Source organism: Streptopelia decaocto (assembly GCF_964273445.1).
Source record: "Streptopelia decaocto genome assembly, chromosome: 2".
NCBI classification, from domain to species: domain Eukaryota; kingdom Metazoa; phylum Chordata; class Aves; order Columbiformes; family Columbidae; genus Streptopelia; species Streptopelia decaocto.
In genome coordinates this window covers 152102129-152126551 of record NC_138655.1, presented here as the reverse complement: position 1 = coordinate 152126551, position 24423 = coordinate 152102129, and the positions used below count along the sequence as shown (strand labels likewise).

The following is a 24423-nucleotide window of genomic DNA, read 5'->3' as shown; positions in this document are numbered from 1 at the left end:
TACCCATCAGCAACATAAAGTGAAGGTGAATAGATTTTACACTTGGGCTGCTCTGTGTTCTTGACAGTTTTGCAAACAGCCCTCTCAATCTCTCTCTGTCCCTAATCTTTGCCAGATAAAACTAGAATCCTGATGTCATTTTAACACCGGTATCTGAAAAAACAAAACAAAAAAACGAACAAACAAAATGAAGGGGGATGTGAAATCGGAGGCAGAAAAAAGATTTTATCAGAATCAGTCAGTTGGCCTGACTTGGTGTTGACCTGCACCTTGAGTAGTCACTTACTCCACTGCTAGATAATTCTATGCTGCCTGGTGCAGGGCAAGATTTCAGAAATGCCTGAACCCATTGATTTCCTACAGGCTTGAGTCTTGTCCACACAGAAAACTTGCACCTGTTGAATTTAAATCAGCAGTTAAATTCTCTGAAGCTAAACCAGTGCAAACTTATGTGCAGCTGCGTTATTGTCATGTACTTACAAGATGGGAGACAGGAGTGAAAGCTTTTTCCTCCCTCCCATCTCATTTTTAAGCAAGGCTCAATCCTAATTTCACCTTCAGGCTCTGGAAAGCAGGAATTGGTCTGGCAAGACACAGTTTTATGTGTCTGAGCACTGACTTGATGGTGAAGCAAGGTCCCTGCCTGGTGTGAGTTGTCCTTGTGTCCAGGGAGGGGACACCTTCCAAGGACAAGAGCTCAGAAGGTGGAGAAGTGCTTCCTACCCTGTTCCTGTCCTTGCATACTGATGTTGCTGAACCAACACATTATGGGCAATAGCAACAGAGCCTGACAAAATCCAGATGATTATACCATGCAGCAAGACCTCAACTAGGGTCTTCCATAGAGTAACAAACAGGGCTAGACTTTAACTAGGGACCTGATAGATCCTGTCTAATGTGTAGTGTTGTTCTGGCAAGTAGTATGGTTTGGTCAAGCGTGGTGCCAAAGAACTGTCTGAGCACATGGTGGATTCTGAGTTGGAAATATCCTTAAAAGTACATTTTTCTTCCCTTGAGCTACACTGTCTGGACCTTAACTGGAGCTGGAGCTGTGGCCAGGCCTCCTGTCCCTGAGCCAGCCATGCTAGCTGGAGACTCTGCCATCCTCAGCAGCTCCTCAGCAATGCCCAGCTCTGCTACAGATCACCTTTACTGTGGACATTAGACACCTTCATCTCCAGTGGATTTCAGTGCCCGCCTCCAGTGTGTCTCAGCAGGAATAACAAAACACCTTGCAGTCTTTCGAGTACTGGAGGTACTCAAGTTTTTATATTGTATCTATACAGTAAAGTTTTTGGAATATTTATTCACTACAAAAAATTAGGCAATTTTCTAAATAAATTAAGTCATTCATCTGAACGTGTTGATTGGAATGTATGCAGAGCCATAGTAATTTTCCATTAATTGTTTGCAAAACATTAACTTCAAACTGAGATCTAGCTTCTTTGCTACAGGAATGAAAGAGAAATACTAAGTAGCACCTGAAATAATTTATTTGCATATTACTCTCCTGTAAATTTTAAAAGGGGTAGGCTCAGTCCTCAAAGTGCATTAAAAAGTATTTTCCCCCAAACAGGCCTGGACTGCAAATGAACCCTGATCTCAAGACCAGTACGGAAAACAGGCTTTGCAGTGAAAACACTAGGTCAGCATAAAACATAATGGTGCTGTAATGATGCTGATGATTAGACTGATTCTTCAGTTTGTTTCTTATAGAAGGAAAAAAAAAAAGAGGCGGATATCTTTACCTAAAGAAAAATGACCATAGAGCAAGCAATAACTCTTATGTTCTGTTTCGGTAATACCTTCAATTTAACAACTGTCTGTGAAAAGGAGTTTCTCACAATGAGTTATTTAGTCACTATGCCACTGAGGGTATAACTGCCATTCTGAAGGGAACATCCATGCTATGATTTGCTGTCAGTCTGTTGTACACTGTAAGTCCATTCATTTTTTCCCTTAACAGGTGAAGATAATGCTGTGATACACAGTAAAAGATAGATGATAAAAACAATTCTTTAAGAAAAAAAATAGACACAAGGGGTTTGGCAGAAAAATATGATAAAATGTTCCATTCTCCTTCTTAAAGCACTGTAATAAAACATGTCTGAAGTGAAGTACAGATAACATAAACAGCAGAGCATGGGTCTGCAATCCCAGCATGATACTGCATAAAGAGCAATCATGAAGCATTCCCAACACAGTTGCCTGTCACACGTTATTAACAAGAGTGTTTAGGACTATTAAATAATTGTGCTACAGGGACATGAACAACTTACAAAAAAGATGTTGTATTTGTATCAATTGTATTTGACTTGACAGAGTTATGGCATTCCAGACCTGAAAGTTTTAAAGCCAAAAGGAACCATTTTGATCTTTTCCTCCAGCTTCCAGCACAGTACTGACCATGAAAGTGTTGCAACAACTTTTCCTGAAATTAGCTCAGTAACTTGCAGCTCAGAAAACCAAGTGGAAAATGCCTTGTTCTATCCTACTTTTGTTCATGGCAACTGGTAGAGGTTTGTGAAGGCTGGAAGAGGGCAAATGTCTCTCCTTTCTTCAAGAAGGGCAAGAAGAAAGATCCTAGGAACTACAGGCCAGACAGCTGCACCTCCATCCCTGGAAGGTGTTGGACAAAATCCTCCTGGAAAACATTTCCAGACACAAGAGGGACAAGAAAGAGGCTGGGGAGCAGTCCTCGTTGACTTATAAAGGGGAAATTGTAGTTAATCAACCTGAGAGCCTTCTGTAATGAGGTGCCTGGCTTGGTGGATGAGCAGAGAGCAGTCGATATTGTATGGGAGACACTGTGTCCCCTAATATACTCCTGCAAAAGCTGGTAGCCCATGGCTTGGAGAAGTGTACTCTCGGCTGGGTTAAGAACTGGCTGGAGGGCTGGGCTGAGAGAGTGCTGGTGAATGGGGCTGCATCTAGCTGGCAGCCAGGAACTAGTGGCGTCCCCCAGGGGTCAGTATTGGGTCCAGTCCTGTTTCACACCTTTATTGATGATTTAGATGAGGGGATTGAGACCATCATCAGCAAATTTGCTGATGACATCAGGTTGGGAGGGAGTGTCGACCTGCTGGAAGGCAGGAGGGCTCTGCAGAGGGATCTGGACAGACTGGAAAAATGGGCTGATTCCAATGGGCAGAAAGGGACCTGGGGGTACTAATTGACAGGAAGCTCAACATGAGCCAACAGCGTGCCCAGGTGGCCAAGAAGGTCAATGGTACCCTGTCCTGTATCAAAAACAGTGTGGTCAGCAAGACAAGGGAAGTGATCCTTCCCCTGTACTCTGCATTGGTGAGGCCACACCTGGAGTATTGTGTTCAGTTCTGGGCCCCTCAGTTCAGGAAAGACATTGAAGTGCTGGAGCGGGTCCAGAGAACAGCAACAAGACTGGTGAAGGGACTTGAACACAAGACCTATGGGGAGAGGCTGAGGGAGCTGGGGTTGTTTAGTCTGGAGAAGAGGAGGCTTAGAGGTGACCTCATCACTCTCTAGAACTACCTGAAGGGCAGTTCTAGCCAGGTGGGGATTGGTCTCTTCTCCCAGGCAGTCAGCAATAGGACAAGGGGGCATGGGCTTAGACTCTGCCAGAGGAAATTTAGGCTGGATATTAGAAAGAAATTCTTTACAGAGAGAGTGGTCAGGCATTGGAATGGCTGCCCAGGGAGGTGGTGGAGTCACTGTCCCTGGAGATTTTTAAACTAAGACTGGCATGGCACATAGTGCCATGATCTAGTCAATGGACTGGAGTTGGACCAAGGGTTGGACTTGATGATTTCTGAGGTCTTTTCCAACCCAGTTGATTCTGTGATTCTGTTTACCTTGGCTTTAGCAAAGCCTTTGTCACTGTCTCCCACAGCATCATCATAGACAAGCTGACAATGTATGGGTTAGATAAGTGGACAGTGAAGTGGACTGAAAACTGGCTGAATGACTTGGATCAGAGGGTTGTGAACAGTGGTAGAAAGTCCAGTTGTAGGCATATGTACTCCAGGGCTCAGTACAGGGTCCAAGACTATTAACATCTTCATCAGTGATCTGGATGACAAGGCAGACTGTGCCCTCAGCAAGTTTGTTGGGGAAACGTGGCTGATACACCAGAGGGTCATGCTGCCATCCAAAGGGACCTCAACTGTCTGGAGAAATGGTTTGAGAGGAACATCATGAAGTTCTACAAGGAGAACTGCCAAGTAAGTCCTGCACCTGGGGAGCAACAGCCCCAGGCACCCAGCCAGGCTGGGGACTGACCAGCTGGAAAGCAGATTTGTTGAGAAGGACCTAGGGGTCCTGGTGGACAATAAGCTGGCTGTAAGGCAGCAATGGGACTTCATGGCAGAAGCGGCAGACAGCCTCCTGGGCTGCATTAGAAAGCACTGCCAGCAGGTTGAGGGAGGTGACCCTTTCCCTCTTCTCAGCACCAGTGAAGCACATCTGGAGTGCTGAGTCCGGTGCTGGGCTGCCCAGTACAAGAGAGATATGCATTTACCGGACAAAGGGCCACTAAGATGATTAAGAGACTGGAGCATCTCTAATACGAGAAGATGCTGCAAGAGCTGGGGTTGTCCAGCCTGGAGAAGAGAAAGCTTAGGGCGATCTCACTAGTGTGTATAAACACCTGATGAAGGCAATGGCGCCAGACTCTTCTCAGTACTGCCCAGTGGCAGGACAAGAGGTAATCGGTACGAATTAAAAAAAAAGCCTGAAATTCAATCTGAATACAAAAGAATTCTTTTTTTTTTTTTTTTTTTTTTTTTTTTCTCTGAGGCTGGAACAGGCTGTCCAGAGAGAGATTGTGGAGTCTCCATCTCTGCTCATACTCAGAACACAACTGGAAATGGGCCTGGACAACCTGCTGTAGCTGACCCTGCTTCAGCAAGGGCTGGACTAGATGGCCTCCAGAGATTCCTTCCACCATCAACTGTTCTGTGATTCCATTTATAAAAACCTTTTATGATTAGCTTCACACTTTCAACAAATTCCATACTTAGTGATAAAACAAATTCCATAATTAGTTAAAATATTTCTTTTTTTTTTAGATTTGAATCTTTCAACAGCAATAGAGGAGTAAATAAAGCTAAAATACATAGAACAGTCATAAGCTTTGGCAGCAAGAGGCAAAGTGCTGTACTTAGTACTACACTTAGTTCTTTGCTTAGGTTTCCAGTTGACAATATCCCTTTAAACTACAAAAGCGAAACTAGCCAGTGACACAGCCAGTTACTTTTTTTGTCAACCTTTCTTTAGACCATTTGGAGATATCTGCATTGACATTAAAAAGCCATTATAAGCAATTTAAACTCTGAATTGATCCTGACACATACATTCAGGTCTTCTTCATATGGCCTTTCAATAGTTCTAGATTCAAACTGAGAACAAGCATCACCCTATAAACAGAGGAGATAATTATGCTTTATTGATTAGCCCCTCAAGGTATGAATGGAAAGCAGGCAGCTGTTTGTGAATGGCCATCAATGTGGTTTTTAAATTGCAGTATCTCAGTCTTTTGCTTTCCAAATATTCCCTAAATGTTGTCCCCTAACATGGAACCTGAACCAAACAAAATTTTGCCACTACCTTCAATGAAAACCAGTGTGTTAATGTAGATTCATAAACACTGAATTTATGTACTTCCCACAGTCATGTCCCAGTGTCACCCACTGTTATGGGTTTGCCCCGGCAGACAGCTCAGCCTCACGCTGCCCCATGCAGCTGCTCCCTCCCTCCCAGTTGGATGTGGGGGAGAATCAGAAGGGTAAAAGTGAGAAAACTCATGGGTTGAGATAAGACAGTTTAACAGGTCTATTATTAATGCCTTAACTATGAATGTTCCCCTGTCTCCTTCTTCCCCCAGCTGTTATTGCTGAACAAGGACATCATAGGGCATGGGATATCCCTCTGGTCAGCTGGGGTCAGCTGTCCCGGCTCTCCTGCACCCCCAGCCTTCCTGCTGGTGGGATGGGGTGAGAAGCAGAGGAGGCCTTGATGTTGTGTAAGCTCTGCTCAGCAGCAGCTAAAACATCCCTGTGTTATTAACACTGTTTTGGTCACAAATCCAAACCAACACCCTACATGCTGCTGTGAAGAAAATTAACTCCATCCTAGCCAAAACCAGTACACCCAGTACACCCACCTACTTGGTTTCCTCGTAACACTGGTTCATTCACCCCTTGATATACTGCACACAAACCCCTCAGATGCACTGCAGACTGCCCCCTTTCTCTAACAATTGCAAACCCCTTCACAATTGCCAAATACAACAAATGCTCCTGTTTAAATCCAGCATCAACATTAATTGGCTTCAATTTTGCTAAACAAAGATTTTAGCACCTGTCCTATCTATCCTATAACAAACGTACCACAGCAGACTCATCAAGAGAGAACTAACTTACTATACTTCAACTTACAGCTGATTCTCTAATCAACCATTTCTCAACCTTCTACTTTTGCTAAAGAAGCCCCTCAGAAATCAGTTATGTTAGAAAATACGTTATCATATGTTAGAAAAACATATATGTTAGAAAACAAATACATTAGAAAAAAAGGATAATTTAACAATTCTATATCTGAGTTTATCTTACTATTGAGAGAAGGAGAAATAGTGTTGTTAGGATTAACAGCTTGTTGAACTGGCAACACACTGCATTGAAAAACAGTGGAATTGTTCACAACTGTTACTAGAATGCACTTAAACTCAGATGATCAACTTTGGGTGACCAACATAAGTACAAATAAAACAAACAATGCTTTTTTACTGCCTGGTCCCTTGGCACCACCAATCAAGCACTGAGATGACTGCCCTCATGTTGACCCTTTCCAGTCTTGTTCCAGATGGACTCAGCCTCTCCATCTCCAGGGAACCTGTTAGAGGGCACTTCCCTGCTTCAGAAACATACCCCGGTGGTTACCATAATGTCACCCACTACTTTGTTTTTTATAGCATAAAGCAAGAAAACACCTGCAAGTCTCATAAAAGAGAAAAATTTTCTATATGAAAAAAATTAATTAGTACAGTAAAGTCCAAACACAAATGACAGAAATCTTCCTGCTTCTTGTATTGTGTATTCCTACATTGACAGCTAATCAATGCTATAGTTCCCACATATGTGTTATAAAAACAAGACTCCTGGATGCAGTGTACCCCTCTACAGAATTCTGAGATGTCCATGGTATCCAAGCTACCCCAAGAGAAAGTGTAGAGACTTCACGCCTCTGTAGCAGCACATCTCTGCGATCCCACTGATACCCTGTTTGTAGGGACAGCTGGTACTCCTCTTCTAGCCTCCTCAGAGCTGACGTGCGAGCAGGGAGGTTTTGCACAAGCTCAGGATGTGCATAGGCTGGAGCCAGGTCCTGGCTACTGTGGTCTCCTGTGCTCAGTACACGTGCAGCTGATGCTGAGGTCAGAACTGGGTGCTCCACAAAGCTGCCAGATGCCTACAATTTGACACAACTTCCACCTCACCCTGAAGAATTCCATTTTAAGTGAAAAAGAGAAGTCCAGCTGTCTCTGGAAGGGAACAAATTGAGATGCATCATATCAAAACCTGTTTCAGGTCACAGCCACAGCAATATCATGATTACACGAATTTGACTCATTCTGTAGACTTTAATTAAGAAATAGTTTGATAATATGCAGCTATAGGGAAGCACTTATTAAGCCCAAGACTCCTCTTACACCCTGTGTGACTTCAGGCTCAAATAGACTCATATCTCTAAAAAAGAGGACACACAGGCCTCTTTTGACAGACCTTGTGATAAGAAGAAAAGAAACAGGACCAAACAGAGACACCACTATGTCTTAGTATGTCTTGCCAACATGCTGCTTATCCCACTTGCTGCTGCCTTGGGGATAACTGCATTGTCCCCTGTGCAGGACTAGTTTGGGTTGTTCTTACTTCTGTTATAATACAAAGTTACCATTTTTATATTGTATAGAAACCGTGTGTCTTGAGATATCTGCTGCTATCAAATATAGTTGAGCAGTATCAAAGATTATGAGAAGCAGCAGAAAGCACGATCACAGAAAGCTAATTTTGTTAGTAAAGCAATCTGAAAACAGGCACAGAAATATCTTCTGCAGAAATATTCACATTGCACAAATGGCTGCTACCATGAAGGGAGAGATAAGAATGGGCAAATTTCTCTGACTGCTTCATTGGCCCTTCTAGCTTCTACATAGCAGCAGCAGCAGCAAAAAATGTACTGAAAGACAACAAAAATATTTAGACAATAGCTCCATACCCTATACCCTGTATAAACCACAGAGTTCCCATGTATTTCATTAAGTTTACCTGTAGAGAAGCCTAGCTTTGGACTCACAGAGCAAGTGACCCCCTTACTATTGTTTTTAAATTGTTTTAAAACCTTTCTGTTCGTGAAATACAATATGAAAAAAAATGTGAACAATTTGTTGTACCCAGAATTATCCCAGTAACTAAATGTATGAAAAGGCTGAGTGATATACAGCATGTATTTTCCCCAGTGATAAAATAAGAATGACCTCTGTGACTTCATTTAGGTTCCACCTCTCCTGAGTTACGAGCAATTCCTCACTCATAAGGTATATCCCATATCTCACTCCAACTCTCAGCAGAGCACAAAACTCCCTTCCAGAAAAAATTATGCTTCCCTCAGTCTGCGGAGGATTACCCATGTCAGGCGAAGTTATATTATTGTCTTTAGTGCTGCTAGGAATTACTTTCAGGATGTTTCAGCTCATTGCCTCAAGCCTTCATCAGCTATTTTCTGAGCATCGTAACCTCTGTGATGCAGGTACCGTATATATCTACAGTATTGATTCTGCTTCTCCTGTTACATTACATGCAATACATGTAAACAGACAACAGTGTTACACCACCTGCTAGCAAGGTGCAAAATGGTAGAGGATCTTGCAGCTACAAAATACAGATAAAACCCTGAAGTAATCAGCTGAACTGTCATGGAACTAATTCCATGATATAGTGGAAGCAATTATTTGCACTTATATATCTTCTTGTAAAATACAATCAGTGCTAAACCAATCTTGTTAGTGTTGTCAAGGACACAGTTAGCTCCAAATGTCTCCCTTTTAATCAGTAACCGGTTATTAATTAATTAGGTAGTGATCATGTTGTTTTTCATACATGTGTATTATTATTGCTCTTGATTTTGTGCCTCTGCACAGATCACTGTTAATTCACTGCAAGTGCACTCGTGTTAATGTGCTCTAATGCAAGCGATTACCACAAGGACGGGGCACCCAACATTTGACCTAAAATGTTTCTGAATTTTTCTCCCAGCTGCTTTCTGACTTCCAGCTCCAGGCTGCTCCTGCCTGGACGAGGTGTGCGGGGCGAGAGGAGACCCATCCTAATGATGGGAGTGTCAGTGGGGAAAGAGGAAACCAGCAGCAGGACAACCAGCGCCAGGAAAGGGAATTAAGGCTGAGGACTTTGGAAGCCACGGGTGACCATGTGCCACGGGTGGCTGTGCCACAGGAGAGCTGCCTGATCACTGCCCGCAGCTGCACACACGGAGCCGGCAGCTGCCTGACACCATCAGCTTGAAAAGCAGAGGAGCGAGGAATCAGAATATGCAGCAAATTGAGGGTGTCTCACAGCTCCTGCTTGTCTGCTGTGCTACAAGGAAAGATGTTGTCCCCTTTCTCTTTTCTGGTCCCAGCTCTGCAAAATCATCAGTTTTAATGGTGGGGGTGAGACTGCTCATGCAGAGCAACATTATTTGTTAACAGTTAACAAAAAGGAAATCTTCTGGCCTCCTAGTATTAGTGATGCTTAGTTATGCTTACTAAGTAATGCATTTTTCAGTAGATTTTTCTTCTGGTCTGCAAGCTTTTAGCAGGAGCGGATATCAACTGTGTCAAGAGAGAAACAAATACTAGTAGTAAACAGACTTTATCTGAGTTGCATTTAAGAGGGGCCAGAAGCAGTTAGCTAAGGATATTCAGCTGAAGTAGTTCAGTCAGAGATAGCTAAACTTTTTACTGTGCTTATTTAAATAGAGAAGCCTGAACTGGAGATTAGCTATTTATCAGCTACATGATAGAATGAGAAACAGCTGCAATGTATTTCAGGGTAAGTTTGATATTTTATTTGCTATAAATCCACAGATTCAAATTCTGCTCTGGTTTATGCCTGTGGGAATATGGAATAAAGGCATTAGCTTCCCACATTGTTTTGTGGCTTCATGCCCACATATAGCAGAGCAAATTTAGTTTATGTTGGTTCAGTTATTCACCTTAATTTCCCAACCACAAAAAGGACTTTTAATATTTGTAATGCTAGCAAGTATATGTGCAAAGAAATAAGCTCCCAGAACACAGTACGTGGCATGTGTAGCAAAACACAGCTCCCAGCTCCCATCAGAGCGTTTCCCTATGCGTACTTTTGCAATGATTTCACTTCAGAACTGTGCTATCAGCCTGTTTCCTTCCCAGACTTGGGGTTTTTATATCAAAGGTGTCAGTTCTGACCCCCCCAAAATGTTCCCAGGTCCTCAGTGGAGTAATTTCTATATTTTAAGCTTCTATTACCAACCCCACCAAATATCACAGTATCACAGTATGTTAGGGGTTGGAAGGGACCTCAGGAGATCATCTAGTCCAATTCCTCTGCCAGAGCAGGAACGCCTAGGTGAGGTCACACAGGAAGGTGTCCAGGTGGGTTTTGAATGTCTCCAGGGAAGGAGACTCCACAACCTCCCTGGGCAGCCTGTTCCAGTGTTCTGTCACCCTCACTGAGAAGAAGTTTCTTCTCAAATTTAAGTGGAACTTCTTGTGTTCCAACTTGATCCCATTACCCCTTGTCCTATCATTGTTTGCCATCGAGAAGAGCCTGGCTCCATCCTCATGGCACTCACCTTTTATATACTCATAGACATTAATGAGGTCCCCCCTTAGACTCCTCTTCTCCAAACTAAAGAGACCCAGCTCCCTCAGCCTTTCTTCATAAGGGAGATGCTCCACTTCCTTAATCATCTTTGTTGCCCTGTGCTGGACCCTCTCCAGCAGTTCCCTGTCCTTCTTGAACTGAGGGGCCCAGAACTGGACACAATATTCCAGATGGGGTCTCACCAGGGCGGAGTAGAGGGGAAGGAGAACCTCTCTCGACCTACTAACCACTCCCCTTGTAATACACCCCAGGATGCCATTGGCCTTCCTGGCCACAAGGGCACAGTGCTGGCTCATGGTCATCCTGTTGTCCACCAGGACCCCCAGGTCTCTTTCCCCTACACTGCTTTCTAATAGGTCATTCCCTAGCCTATACTGGAACCTGGGCTTGTTCCTGCCCAGATGCAGGACTCTACACTTTCCCTTGTTAAATTTCATCAGGTTATTCCCCGCCCAACTCTCCAGCCTGTCCAGGTCTCGCTGGATGGCAGCACAGCCTTCTGGCGTGTCAGCCACTCCTCCCAGCTTGGTGTCATCAGCAAACTTGCTGATAGTGCACTCTGTTCCCTCATCTAAATTGTTAATGAATATATTGAATAATATTTGCCCCAGCACTGACCCCTGAGGCACTCCACTAGATACTGGACTCCAACTAGACTCCGCACCATTGACTACCACTCTCTGGCTTCTCTCCTTAAGCCAGTTTGCATCCCACCTCACTACTCTATTGTCCAGACCACACCTCCTCAATTTAGCAACTAGGATGCTATGGGAGACTGTGTCAAACGCTTTGCTGAAGTCAAGGTAGACCACATGCACCACTCTGCCATCATCCATCCACCTTGTTACATTCTCATCCCCTCACGTCTGCAGCTGGGAGCAGTCCTGCTCCTGCTTAGGACAGGCAAACCACCTGCTCTGATCCTCCCACCTGCATCTTGTGTTTCAAAAGGGAGAAGGAAAAAAAAGAAGGAAAAAAAGCAGGAAAAAACAAAAAAAAGCTGCTAACCACTACAGTATGAGTGTTTAATTTGCTCAGATCAATTTCTGTCAAAGGCAGTCTGGAAGCCTTTCCCCCCCCTGCCCAGCTTGTCTTTGCAAGGTTTCTTTTTCTCCTGCTGCTCAGTTCAGCCTCACTGGTGTTTATCTGGTGACCTGTTGTTATCGAGGGGTCCCCAACAAATCTCTCCGATTTGCACAAGTCACTCCTGCTCCACCACAGCAAAGCTTTGCTGAGATACCTGCTTGACTTGAGCTCATTTACATGGCAAAGGTGTTATTCTGCCTGTAAGGACTTTCACTTTCTTGGCTTGTTTGCTTGATTTTTGATATATAAAGGAGATTGTACTTTATTTCTTTTTTCTTCTCCTTCTTTTGGGAAAGGGTGGGCTTAAGTTCTCAAACATCCAAAAAAAGATGCAGGCAAAATTGTAGTTTTCTGAAAAATTAGATTCATTTTAGGATCCTGCCTATTCATAGAGGGAGAGATTTCGAAATATCTACATCAAAAAATAGTAAATCTGAAAGTCATGTTACTTTCTTTCTTTATGAATAGAAGTTTTAAAAGGAAAATACATGCACTGTAGCTTGTCAGTGTTTTGGGGAATGATATTCATTTCTGCTCTCCAGAATGTGGTGACAGAAGCAGCCTCCTTCCACTTTTACTTTGATTTCCCTCAAAATTGAAATGTAAAACATGTAGCTGAAAGTTCTTGCCCTGGAAAAGCACAGGGCATCTCCTATGAGTAGGATTATTATGATTGTGACCAAAAATATCCTATGCTAAAAAGGGAAAAAATAATTTCTACTTGAGAGTTCATAGGGCAACATTTTGTTGTTTTGTGGTTCAGAACTTTTTGTGAATTTCAGTAAAATAATCTGCTTATTTAGCACACAAATAATTTTCAGATATCTTGCTGTCTAATTAGTAGCCAGCATCTAGTGGAAGGGCAAATACAATCTGCAGACTCCTCCAGCCATGCTGAGATACTTGCCAGAGTAAATATTGATCAGAGAATCAGACAAATGTATATGAATTATGATCACTTGGAATGTGCTACGGCACTGAAGAAGGTGTATTTTGGAAGAAGACAAGCACAAAATGGGCAAAGATATCTTTGTGCCAAGAACCCATGGTTGTTTCTCTGGTAATGTCCATTGTAACTCTATGCTATGATCTCTATGCTAAGATGAACTTCTCAGTGACACCCCAAGTCACCGAGCACCACAGATGTGCTCTGGGAGAGCTGGTCTGTGACCTGTGGTCAGAATTGGGAAGTCACAGCAACCAGCCTGCACTGACAAAATGTTAATAGCCCTCTGTGGATTGAAGACAAAAAACCTCTTAGCTGAGCACTGAAGGGAGAACATGCAATGCCACAAAAAGCTGAAAAATACAACCATGTTTTAGTCTGTTGCCAGTCCTGGCTGGGGATAACAAAACCCTTCATTTGAGCTGCAAGCCAAATGATCCATATGATCCACAGAAAGGTATGTGCCAGGGGTTGTTTTTCTTGAGTGGGAGCTGATAACTACTTTTAGCATCTGTGAAGGTGTTTTCCAGAATGGTGACCCTCGTGAGCCATTCCTCTTCTCTCCATGCCATTGTGTTATGAGCCATTGTAAGCATTATTACAGGATGCTATTTTGGGTGAATCATGCTGCTATTCCAAGTGGTGCAACCGCTAACTTTTGGCTCAGAGAACAGTTTTAACAGCTATCTGATCTGTTTTCATTTTAATCTGAGTTGCTGATACTCAGACACAAGAGCTTCAGCGTGGCTCTGACTTGTATCTTCTGGTTTGCATCACTCAGCTCATCCGCCCCTCATTGCTGCCATAACCATGACCCTTCAAGGAACTTGACTTCATGCCTATTGTGTTATCAACCACTGCTCCCTGTCATTTTCTAGCTCGACCTTTTTGGCTGTTGCATGTTGATGGCCACTAACTTGGTTTGTGGAGGGTTTCTGTGTGCTGGGTCAGATTTAAACTAGCATTTTTAATTTCTGCAGCTCTCTTGGACGCTGTTTCTCTGTAATGACCAGGACAACCAAACCCTAACAGTCTATTTGTGGTGCTGTTATGAACTATTGTCCATATTATGAGTGTACAAGGGTGATTAGACACTGAGGGTTAGAATGACTTGTGCATGTATCAAGGAGAGTGGAATAAAAGAGGGAGCTGAGTCTGAAGTATGAGTTCATCCTCCAGTATCCCAGAGAGGATTATTGCTTAAAACTATAGGGCAGAGTTGATTGGGATAAAAACTAATTATCCAACAAGAAATGAAGCCAGCATTGCCATCTTCACCCTCCCCACAGGACCTTGGAGACTCACGTTATTCCTTGTGTTTAACCTAATAAAGCAATGACCCACATAGCAGGGAAAGGAGATTATTGTAATTATTTCTGTGAGTAATAGTGCCCAGTTCATAGAAGATGGCCTAAAAATAGGAACTCAACAATGAAGTGACATGAACAGAAGAACCTAGAAATCATGGAACACTTAAGCTGTATATCTGAACAAACGAAAACTTGTTACTTTTGTTCATGTGAGTATGTTTCTTCAGGGAATGTTCTTTTTCCACCTTTGTTTTTTAGAGGTGAACTGGATAAAGAGGGTGAGAAAAAACAGCACAGAAGGAATTTATACAACAAATCAGTGTGGCTTCAGTAACATGGGCTCATTTGAGTGACATGTCAGTGTAGCACTGATTTTAAGGTATCATTGTCTGAATTCAGGTCTGATTACGTGGCTAGTACCTGCAGCAGATGTGATGACAAGTAGGTTAAGAGCAATCACGCTTTGGTGTTTTCATACTAAATATCCACTCCAGTTCAGAAGAAAAACAGGAAACAATGGAACTTCTTGCTTGGAAGTAAACTGACTTATCAGTTAGAAAACTAGAGAAGATGAAAAAGAAACATGAATTTGTCTAAAGACAATATTGGAGTATTTAAGGTGGAGGAGAAAAGGTTAATGGATGCCTTAATACATTATTTCTCCTAGAATTCAGCCTAAGAAGCTGATGGGTATCATGAGACATAGACAATATTGATTATTTTCATTAACTAAAACTTGTTGTGAAAGAAGATTGATAATTTACTCACTTTCCCAGAGCATATGCATATTTATCTCCCATTTCTATTTCTCAGGAGTTTGTAAAAATATTTTGTCTTAACAAAAGCCCACATCATGCATGTGAAAAAAGAAAAAACAAAACCTTGCTGTGACTAATTTTACTTCCATTAGAGATCCGAACTCACTTACAAGGTGTTCATATCAATAAAGCACTAAAGGAGCAACAAAGGATATTACTTGCTCAAAGAACATGAGGCAATTCTCTTTTTTTTGTTACATACCTGTCTAAACACATAAATCACATTTTACATCCATTATAACAAGTCTAAACTCTCTTCTGTCTATTAATTCTCAACAATCCTAAGATTAAGCCCCAAATATATCCCAACTATTGAATTTTATGACATGCATACTATTTTGTGTGTGTATTTGGATATATATAATCCTTTCACATTGCAGTATGCATGAGCAGTTTAGCTGAGATAAAGGGGCAGGAGAAATGGTTTTGTTTTCCAAAACTACTATACAAATGCACTCTTTAAAGGCTGATGTATGCAATAAAATACAATGGACAAAGGCATTCCCCCTTATCCAGCAGGAAGGAGCGGTCCCTCTGCTGCATGTGGCACTGGGCTTCTCAGCAGCATCCCTGGGGACATGGCGGGCTCTGAGCTGCCACCTTGCCAAGGGCACTGGCATGTTGTGCTATCAGCCTTCCTCTGGCAGGGCGATGCTCTGCTTGCCACACGGCTGGCATGGGGACCACAAGAGGGAGGTAGTCATCGTATAATCAATGGTAGGAGCCTGTTTCCGATTCTCTGTGCACAGGAGGATAAGTCTGTTTGAATAATTAAGGCTTCCTAGATGTGACTACAGATAAAAATAGAGAATGAACGCAGTTTTGGCATGACTCTAACACTCTGGTTCAAACAGAGAAGGCTTTGGATGGAACTCAACCAAAGAAAAATTCACTCCGGGCACTTGTATTACAACTCCATTTAACAAAGCAGAACGATCATGACTTGCATTAAGTAGATAATAATGAAGCATCATAAACAATGTCAGGATGCAAGTCCAGGAGGAAGCAGGAACTTTAATGAGGTCCAGCTTGCCAGGAGCTTTTTGAAGTGTCCCCAGTTCACATACAAAGCCAGAAAGCAACAAAGGCAACTCTGACAGCTGCGAGAGTGTCTTGTTTAAAAGGAAGTTTTATGTGTGGATGACACCAGACTGGGATTCAGCTTTCATGTACTAACTAGCTCTGCTCGTTGCTGGAGCACTAATCATGCTGCACAAACTGTCTCACCATAAAGGGTTGTGCAAATAATAATTCTTCACAAATCAGATGCAGACCATCAGCTTCCTGGATAGGCAAGGCTGGTTCATCATGGTAAATGACAGAAGTAAGCAGAGTCCACACTGTGTCTCACTAGCCACGTTTAATAAGCAATCTAGACTCTGAAAGGAAGAGATCAAACACTGGTTCTTTGGATGTATGGATGGTATGAAATATTTGCAACAACACTAAAAGAGCAGCCAGCAGCCAAGTCAGATGGCTAAATCAGATTCACCCCATTGTAAATGTACTGCAATCATAGTGGACTCTTCAGAGTCTTTATAAAGGAAAATCAGATATTTTTATTTTTCCTTTTTTTGAGAAGAAGAAGGGTTTTGGATTGCGTATAAACTTAAATTACATCAGTATATATACACTTGAGAAAAATGCCTTTCAGCCTCTAAGATGCTTTCCTTGATGATATTAAAATTATTTTTTCACTTCTGTAACTGAAAACCAGCCATTCATTAACTAATTATCACCATTATTACAGGTCTCCCAAGTATTATTAATTAGGTGAGCCGTATATTTAGAATTTTAACATCTCTTTTAGAAGAGTTCTGTTTAGCATACCTAATGCTTTGAAAACCCTAAGCATGCTATAGGACACATAGGACTTAAAGAGAAGTGCATGGGAATCTTTTTGGGATTATGTTGGAGTTATCTATGGCCAGAAGGGAGCAGGGAGTCACAGGACACAGCAACTGAGGAGCAAAAGGTAGGAGATATGGCGGGTGGAGTTAGATAGGCCAATTCAGATGCTTCTCCCTGCAGCAGATAGCTGGAGATTACTGTATAGCCCAGCTGATGCAAGGTAATGCCTTATTTTGTAGTGATGTCTGTTTTTCAGATGCAAACCCCTTAATGTGTTTACACGATGTTCTGATGCCATGAGAGCCAGTGACTGGAGTCCTTTCTACACTGTTAATTCGCTTCCCGTGATTCCATGTAGGTAGCCCTTCTGCATCTCCCTTTGATCTAGCATAGATTATATACATTAAAACATGGTAATGTCTTCATCTAAGACTCAAGCTGTAATCTCTCTAGGGCAATAATAATCTTTTATGTTGGAGTTGTATGAGGGGTGAGGGGTGGGTGGTCCTTCTCCCTCAGCTGTGAGCCTAGAAGTGACTGCAATCTTATTAGCAGCTGGGATAATAATGACAGTATCCACTGCACTAATGCTGTGCCTCTAAAATAGTTCTTTTGCCATTGTTTTGCTTAAGAAACTGTAATCCTATAAATGTCTCGACTGCCCGTTGCTCTGATTATAAGACGCAACTTTCCCCACCTACAGAGTTGAAAATCAAACATTATTTCTACTGCACAGGCATCTCTCTGGTCCCCACCATTTCCCTTTCTTGCATCTTACTGTCAGGAGCTAAACACAGACCTATCAGCTGTTTCTCTTTGTGCAGGAGAAAGCAGAGACAGTTATAAAAAATACCTGATCACTTGACTAGACAGAGCTTTTCAGAGAAACATGATGGAGCTCAATGCCGGCTATGCATGCTGTCCCTCCTTGCACTGGAGTCAAATCTATCACTGCCAACCTCAGACCCAGCTTAATTGTGACACAGGCAAGAAGACAGGGTTGCAAAGAAGCTTGTAAGTGAGGATGGTGAGGGAAATAAAGTAAAGGAGGCAGGAACAATTGACACTGCATGAAAAGGAACCAGTTTTGCAACACGAAACAGGTTTCTGGAGGGAAGTGGATGAGAGGAGTGGGGTCTGGGGCTTTCCCTGGTTGTTCTTTCCATGATGTTGCTCACCAAGGTGACACTTAAGTTAGCTGGCAGGAATCATTGACCTGCTCAGCATATAGAACCACTGCAATGGGGATTCTGCAGTTGCTTTGGTTTGCAAATGAAGCTTTCGGCAAATAAGGGATTTAACTGGATTCAAATGGTTTGCTTTATTTGCCAAAGCAACAAAACCCTGATTCTTTTTGATGGCACACACACAAAACACACGGAGGTTTTGTTTAAATAAATAAATTGACAACTACAGCTCTGAAGGCTCTGGCTGTGAACCAGTAACAGCAGTAATAAGCCATTTCAAAGTGGAGTGAATGCGATTTTCACAGCTATTCTTTTTTAATTTAGGTCCACTTGAAATCCAAGCACCCCTCCATTACTAATTTTTATGCCAATATTAATTAATGCTTTTGCTCTACAGCAGTAAGTGTGCTGTTTAGATCAAGTGAGATAGATTAGAAGGATTACAAGATTAGAAAAACAATCAGAAAACTGGTCAGAAGCAGTTGGCGGTCACCTTGATCTCCTGAAATGAGCACACGGCCCTTGGAAAGCCTGGGAGTGTGCGGACGTATTTCTAACAGTGCAGACTTGTTAGGGCTGGTTAGGTCAACACCCTTTGGTGTCTCCTGTTTTGGAATATAACAACATTAGCTTGCAAGGTGGGAAGAAACACTTGTCAGACTTCCATAACAGCTGATAATTGAAGAAACTGCATATTAGTTTATGAACAATACAAGTTCAGACCAAGCATGCTAGAAAAGAAGGAGCAATATTTAGTGTTTTAGAGAAGGCACACAGTGATGCATCATAATTTCCATTCTCCTGCCTCACTTTATCTCTGCCATTGATTTAGCAGATCTCCAGGCTCCTATCTTGGCTGCTCTGATCAACGTGGTGTGCCCAGTCTCAGACCATCAGCAGTATTTATCTTGCACTTCAGTGGCATAGCACAGATGAGACATTCGGTCTGAGGAAGAGGAGTAGCTGGCAGATTGATGGGCAAAGCTTGTGACCATTTCAGCTTCTTGGATTATCTCAGCTACCTTCTAGTCACCCTGTGTAAGAGTTCAGGTCCCCCAGCCACCATTACACCTGTATGAGAATCACAGAAGTGGATAAAAGCACTGTTGATGGTGCTAAAAATGCCACTATCTCAATTATTTTGGCTTTAAGTTACGAGATTAAATAATTTTTTTTGGTGTAAGGTGTGATGTGCTTTTGTTTATTTTTGGGGTCAGCCCTAAAATATTGTGGAACAATCACAGGGAATAAAATCACAGGCACAGTGATGTTCTTTCAAGAAAGTGCTCACAATTTCACGGTGGGTTTTCAGCACTGGCAGGTGAGGGGCAGGAGAAGCAGCTGAAGGAGCAAGCTGGACTGCAGCTGCCCCAGGGAATTAATCTATTTCTGGTTTTGCTGTTCTTGCATTTATTTGTTTTGCCTGAATCAGAAGAGGTCAAGGTGTCAGGATTTTACATCTATGCTCTGCATTTCCTGGTGGTTCAAGAAGCCTTCTGTGTAGGCAGCACTTATCAGGACAGACTGAAGGAAATGGTGCCTCTTGGGACATTTTACACTGAATCTCCCTTGGTCAGCAGGAATGGCTGTCAGTCCCAGGGCATGCCCGAGGCCCAGGTAGAGGGACACTGGTCCCCTGGGAGCCCTGATGAGCAAGGTAGAAATGTCTATGGCTGGGAGGCCCAGCTCATAAGGACATCTGAACTTTTTTTTGCACTTTCTTGGAGGCTGCGAAATCTGTAAGCTCAGCACAACTGGACTATCAGTATTACAAGAACTCGGGCTTTTCCTGCTTCCAGTCAGGCTGTAATGAGGAAAGCCCAGATTTTGGCCTCCTAAGATCACTGAATTCTACAAAATACTCAAAATATAGGTGAAACAGTTATAGCTGATCTTGTTTGCCTGTCCCTAGCATCAATGAGGTAGCTACCCAATATCCTAACAAATATGATGAAGTGCATGAAAAGAGTGAATGGTTGGATAGCACAATAGTTAGTCCTTATTCTGTCAAGAAGTCAAACATCCGTAATATTTCAAATTCTATCAATAAGCTGTTTGGGTTTCAAGGTGCACTCCTGCTTTTAAACACTTTTTGACACAAACCAAGCTGAGCCTACTAAGTAGGAATAGCTTTGAAAAGTTGGTTTAAAATGTACTTGAAAATATGATTTGCAGAAGGTCAGGGAGAGAAAAAGCAGCTGAAACAACTTTTGGGGCAGTTGGCTCTGACCACAGCTCAATGAGAACTACACTCTCCCCAGTGCAGTTCCCACCTCTGACCAAACAGCCAGATGGGCTGACTGAAGCAGTGAGCAAAGACAGTCACTTGATGAGATACTGCATAACGCAGTGAGAACAAGGAAAGATGCTTCTGGATTTAATGCTTAAGCCATAGGCCATCTGAATTCAGTGGAAATGGGTCTCTTGGTTTCAGTGGAAGTTGGGTTATGACTTAGGTGAGTAACACAAATTCAGGTTTTTTGTTACAGCTGATATGTCTGTTGACGAGAGCAGCTAGTAAGGAGGTCAGCAGAAATCAGTGTTAAGGTTTATCTCTCAATCTGCTGAATACTGGCATTAAAAGTGTGTGAGTAATCTTTTAGTTGGACAATACATAACCACTCAAAAAAAAAAAAAAGACAGAGAAAGTTCAGTGACACCTTTTCACTGACATTTATACTTCCAGAACAGTGAGGAGAAGAAGAAAAGGAGGTCAGAAGTCTAGAGAAAGGAAAAAGTGCCATAAAAAGGCAATATACACTGAAGAATGTGTCACCTAGTGAACAACTGGAGACTCAGACAAGAAATATGATCATGAAGATGATCATGAAGCCAAGAAAACAGGGAATATTTTGAGAGCTCAGGAACTGAGGCAACAATACTTGTGGTACAGTTTCAGAACACAACAAACTGTCAGTCAATGAATGCATGGCATTTACCTGCCAAACCACCCAGCAAAGTTCACTGAGGGCAGCAAAGCAGCCAGCAGGACAGAACTAGAGATTCCTCCTTATATCCAAGTGCTAGGTTTCCAAGGGGAAGGATCACAGAATCATAGAATAGTTTGAGTTGGAAGGGACCTGTACAAGTCATCCAGTCCAACACCCCCTGTAATAAGCAGGGACATCTTCAATGAGATCAGGTTGCTCAGAGCCCTATCCAGCCTGGCCTGGAATGTCTCTAGGGATGGGGCATTGACGGCCTCTCTGGGCAACCTGTGTCAGTTTTTTACCACCCTCATTGTAAAAAATTTCTTCCTTATGTCTAGCCTGAGTCTCCCCTCTTTTAGTTTAAAACCATCATCCCTTGTGCTGTCACAACATGCCCTGCTAAAATGTTTTTCCCCATCTTTCTTATAGGTGCCTTTTAAGTACTGAAAGGCTGCAATAAGGTCTTCCTGGATAGGCATGTTCATTAAAACAAACTGCTTTTAACCAGAATTAAGTCAGGCTGCAAACAGCATAGATTTCTCATTTTAAACTGTCTGTACTTCAGAGGAGTACTGGGAGGATGGAACTGTGATGCTGGCCAAGGCTTCCAAAATGATTGCCAAGTGAAGATTGCTGCTATTATTAAAGTATGTTATTATCCCTCTGGCTCATGGAGTAAACAAAACAGAATTAAAAGTAAGAAGTGGAGGATTATGATGTATTTTAGACTTTGTTACATTTCTCATGTTTCCTTTTTGGAAACATAGGAAAGAAACTTCTGGGTCACCAAATATAATTCCTGTCTCCTGCATGAAATCATGTCACCTAAAAGATTCAGCTCTTATCAAACTCCTTGAACATCTCCTGAATGTCTTTACTAATGTTAATGACAATTGCTACTAATCCTGCCTTTCTTTGAACTTAGAAAAATGACACAACTCTGAGTAACGCTAGGATAGCCTTTGGCATTTGACCAAATATGATATTTTGATGTGCTAAGTATGCACCCTCAGATCTATATTTTCTGCATTAATACAGGAGTAACCTCTATATGTATTACAGGAAAATTCCAGAGCTTTCACTATCCCTCGTGCTGTTGGAGGAATATTTTAAAACAAACAAAAAAAAAAACCAACCCAAAAAGTAACTCTATAATAAACAAATATCCTTAACTTTTCTAGTGGCAGAATTGTCTGGAGAGTTTGCTCTGACACAAGCACATTCGTTGTCATTGCTTTCTCCTCTGAATGGCACTGTCCTCGTTAAAAAATAACAACTCTAAAAGGAGGATATGGGGTGTTCTTTATGGGCTGCTTTCTGTCAAAAAAGATGCAGAACCACATAATGACCTGATTTTTTCTGCCTGTGTCAATGTTATCATTCTCTCTAGCAAATTGAGATGTTGGTACTTCCCCCTACATTTTGCCTTCTCATCTATGTCTCCTCTGAAAATTGTATCAGTTGATTTCAGGATATGATTTTCAAGCTTTGCCTGTGGCATCTGGCTCTTGTTATGAGAAAAGTGCTATGGCGCTTGCTGTAGCATCACAGGAACCACCTGGCTGAACAACAACAGTTACAGCAACACTGATTCTATTCATGGAGGAGTTCCTCCAACATGGTGGTGGCTACCCAGGAGCTCTCACCTGTGGCAAATGGTGACATTTACTTCTGCTGGGAATGTGGCTGGGCAGCCGAATGTTAAAGAGTGCCTGCAGGGCCGCCTGTGCTGCTTGACCCTTGGCCAGCTTCTTGCTGCGTCCTGAGCCTTCAAATGTTCTCCCATCCACTCTCACCGCCATCACAAAACTCTTGCTGTGCTGCTTCTCCACAGTCTCCGACAGGCAGACGTACCGCAGGCCCGACCGCAGCTCATTTAGCAGCACCACTGGGTTCTTCTCGCTCTCCGCTTTGGATGCCATCTTGTGCTTGTTTTGCTTACCGTGGCCCATTAAGTCCAGTGTATGACAGAGTAAGCGCCCGTGTCGATAAGCAGTGGAAAGTAATTCGTTATTAACGGGGTTATAGACTGAAAAGTCCTCGTTGTGTGTAGATGGTTCGAACTCCTTGAACAGAGTATCTGGAAAGTCTGCCTGATCAGAAGTAAAGTCCGTGGATGGGTTGATGCAGTTCCCCATGGCAAAGTGAGCTTGGCAGGCGTTGGGGAACTGAACAAACGACTTCAGAGCTAGCTCCGCAGCACGCATTTTGGCTTTCTTTTTTGTGGGCCCTGTGCCTTCAAACGTAAGTCCATTTACTTCCACAGCAACAGCAAAGACTGGAGCATGCACCGGACCCGTCTGGGAAACCATTTTATATTGTAAACCTGGTTTAAGTTCATGTAGCTGAACCAGAGCATTCTTTGGCGTCACTGACCACGAGACTTTTTTCCAGATGAGCTGGAGTTTGCAGAAATGGCCATTATTGCCTTCCTCTAAGGGTCTTTTTCTTTTACTGCTAGGTGTTCCCCCTCTTGCCCTCTCATTAGAGGATATTGGATGATCCTCCAGGTTGCCAATGTTTCGATTTTCCTTTACTTCTGCACTGCTGGTACCTGTCAGAAAAGAAAGAAAAAAACTTGCATTACAGTTGTCATCATGGTAGCTGACATTATGCCTCAGGCTGGCAGAATAGCCAAAAGAGAAAAAAAAAAGTTAATTATAGATATCCTTGCTCAGCCCTTCTTGGGGTTTTCCTCAAATATCTGTATAATGGTTGGTTTATTATTTATAGCACAGATTTTCTGCATGTCCTGAATGTTTACTCATCCCTAAAGTTCTACTCATATCAGTCAATAGCCTCCTATTTTAAAAAAAGATTACATCATTCAAAGATGAAGCATAACTGATGCCATGTGACTTAAATGAACTACTGCATTCACACTGGATAATTACTAGTAAAAAGTGAGTAGTTTTCAAAGTTCCCTTAGGCTGAGATTTGTTCTATAATCCATGTGGGTGAATGCTTTTGAACACATTATTAGAAATCAGAAATGATTCACAAATGATTCACAAACAGAAAAATGGGCAAATGCGTTGAATAATTTATTTGCAATTGGCTCTGCTTGCACCATAGGCTGTTGTGTCACCAATATCACAAATTCAGCCTAAGAAATGATCTGACAGAATTTTCTAGCATTTGAAACAATTTGGTCTGGACTCAGATTCCAGTTTAATAAGTGAGAGTCTTTCTGTCAAATTCAATTGCAGACACTCTTAGCTCCTGCATCAGCAACAACTAACATTGCAAAAATTCTAGATAAATCTAAATGAGACTAGGAAAAGCCAGAGCATCATTACAGGAGTAATTACTAATGTAAAGAATGATCTGTGTCGAAGCAAAACAATGGGAGAGAGTGACTGCCAGGAGTGCCAGGAAGGGAATGAAATGGCAGTGG

The 24423-nt window shown here is 42.4% G+C and overlaps 1 protein-coding gene across 1 annotated transcript in view; it reads right to left on the bottom strand.

Moving 5' to 3' along the window:
- Nucleotides 1–24423, bottom strand: part of ADARB2 (adenosine deaminase RNA specific B2 (inactive)) — a gene marked incomplete at its 3' end in the record, with an annotated part of 313548 nt that overhangs the window by 80276 nt on the left and 208849 nt on the right. Inside the window, exon 3 of the mRNA XM_082045835.1 lies at nt 22673–23580. Coding sequence (XP_081901961.1) covers nt 22673–23580 — 908 coding nt within the window. The remainder of the gene's footprint in view (nt 1–22672; nt 23581–24423) is intronic.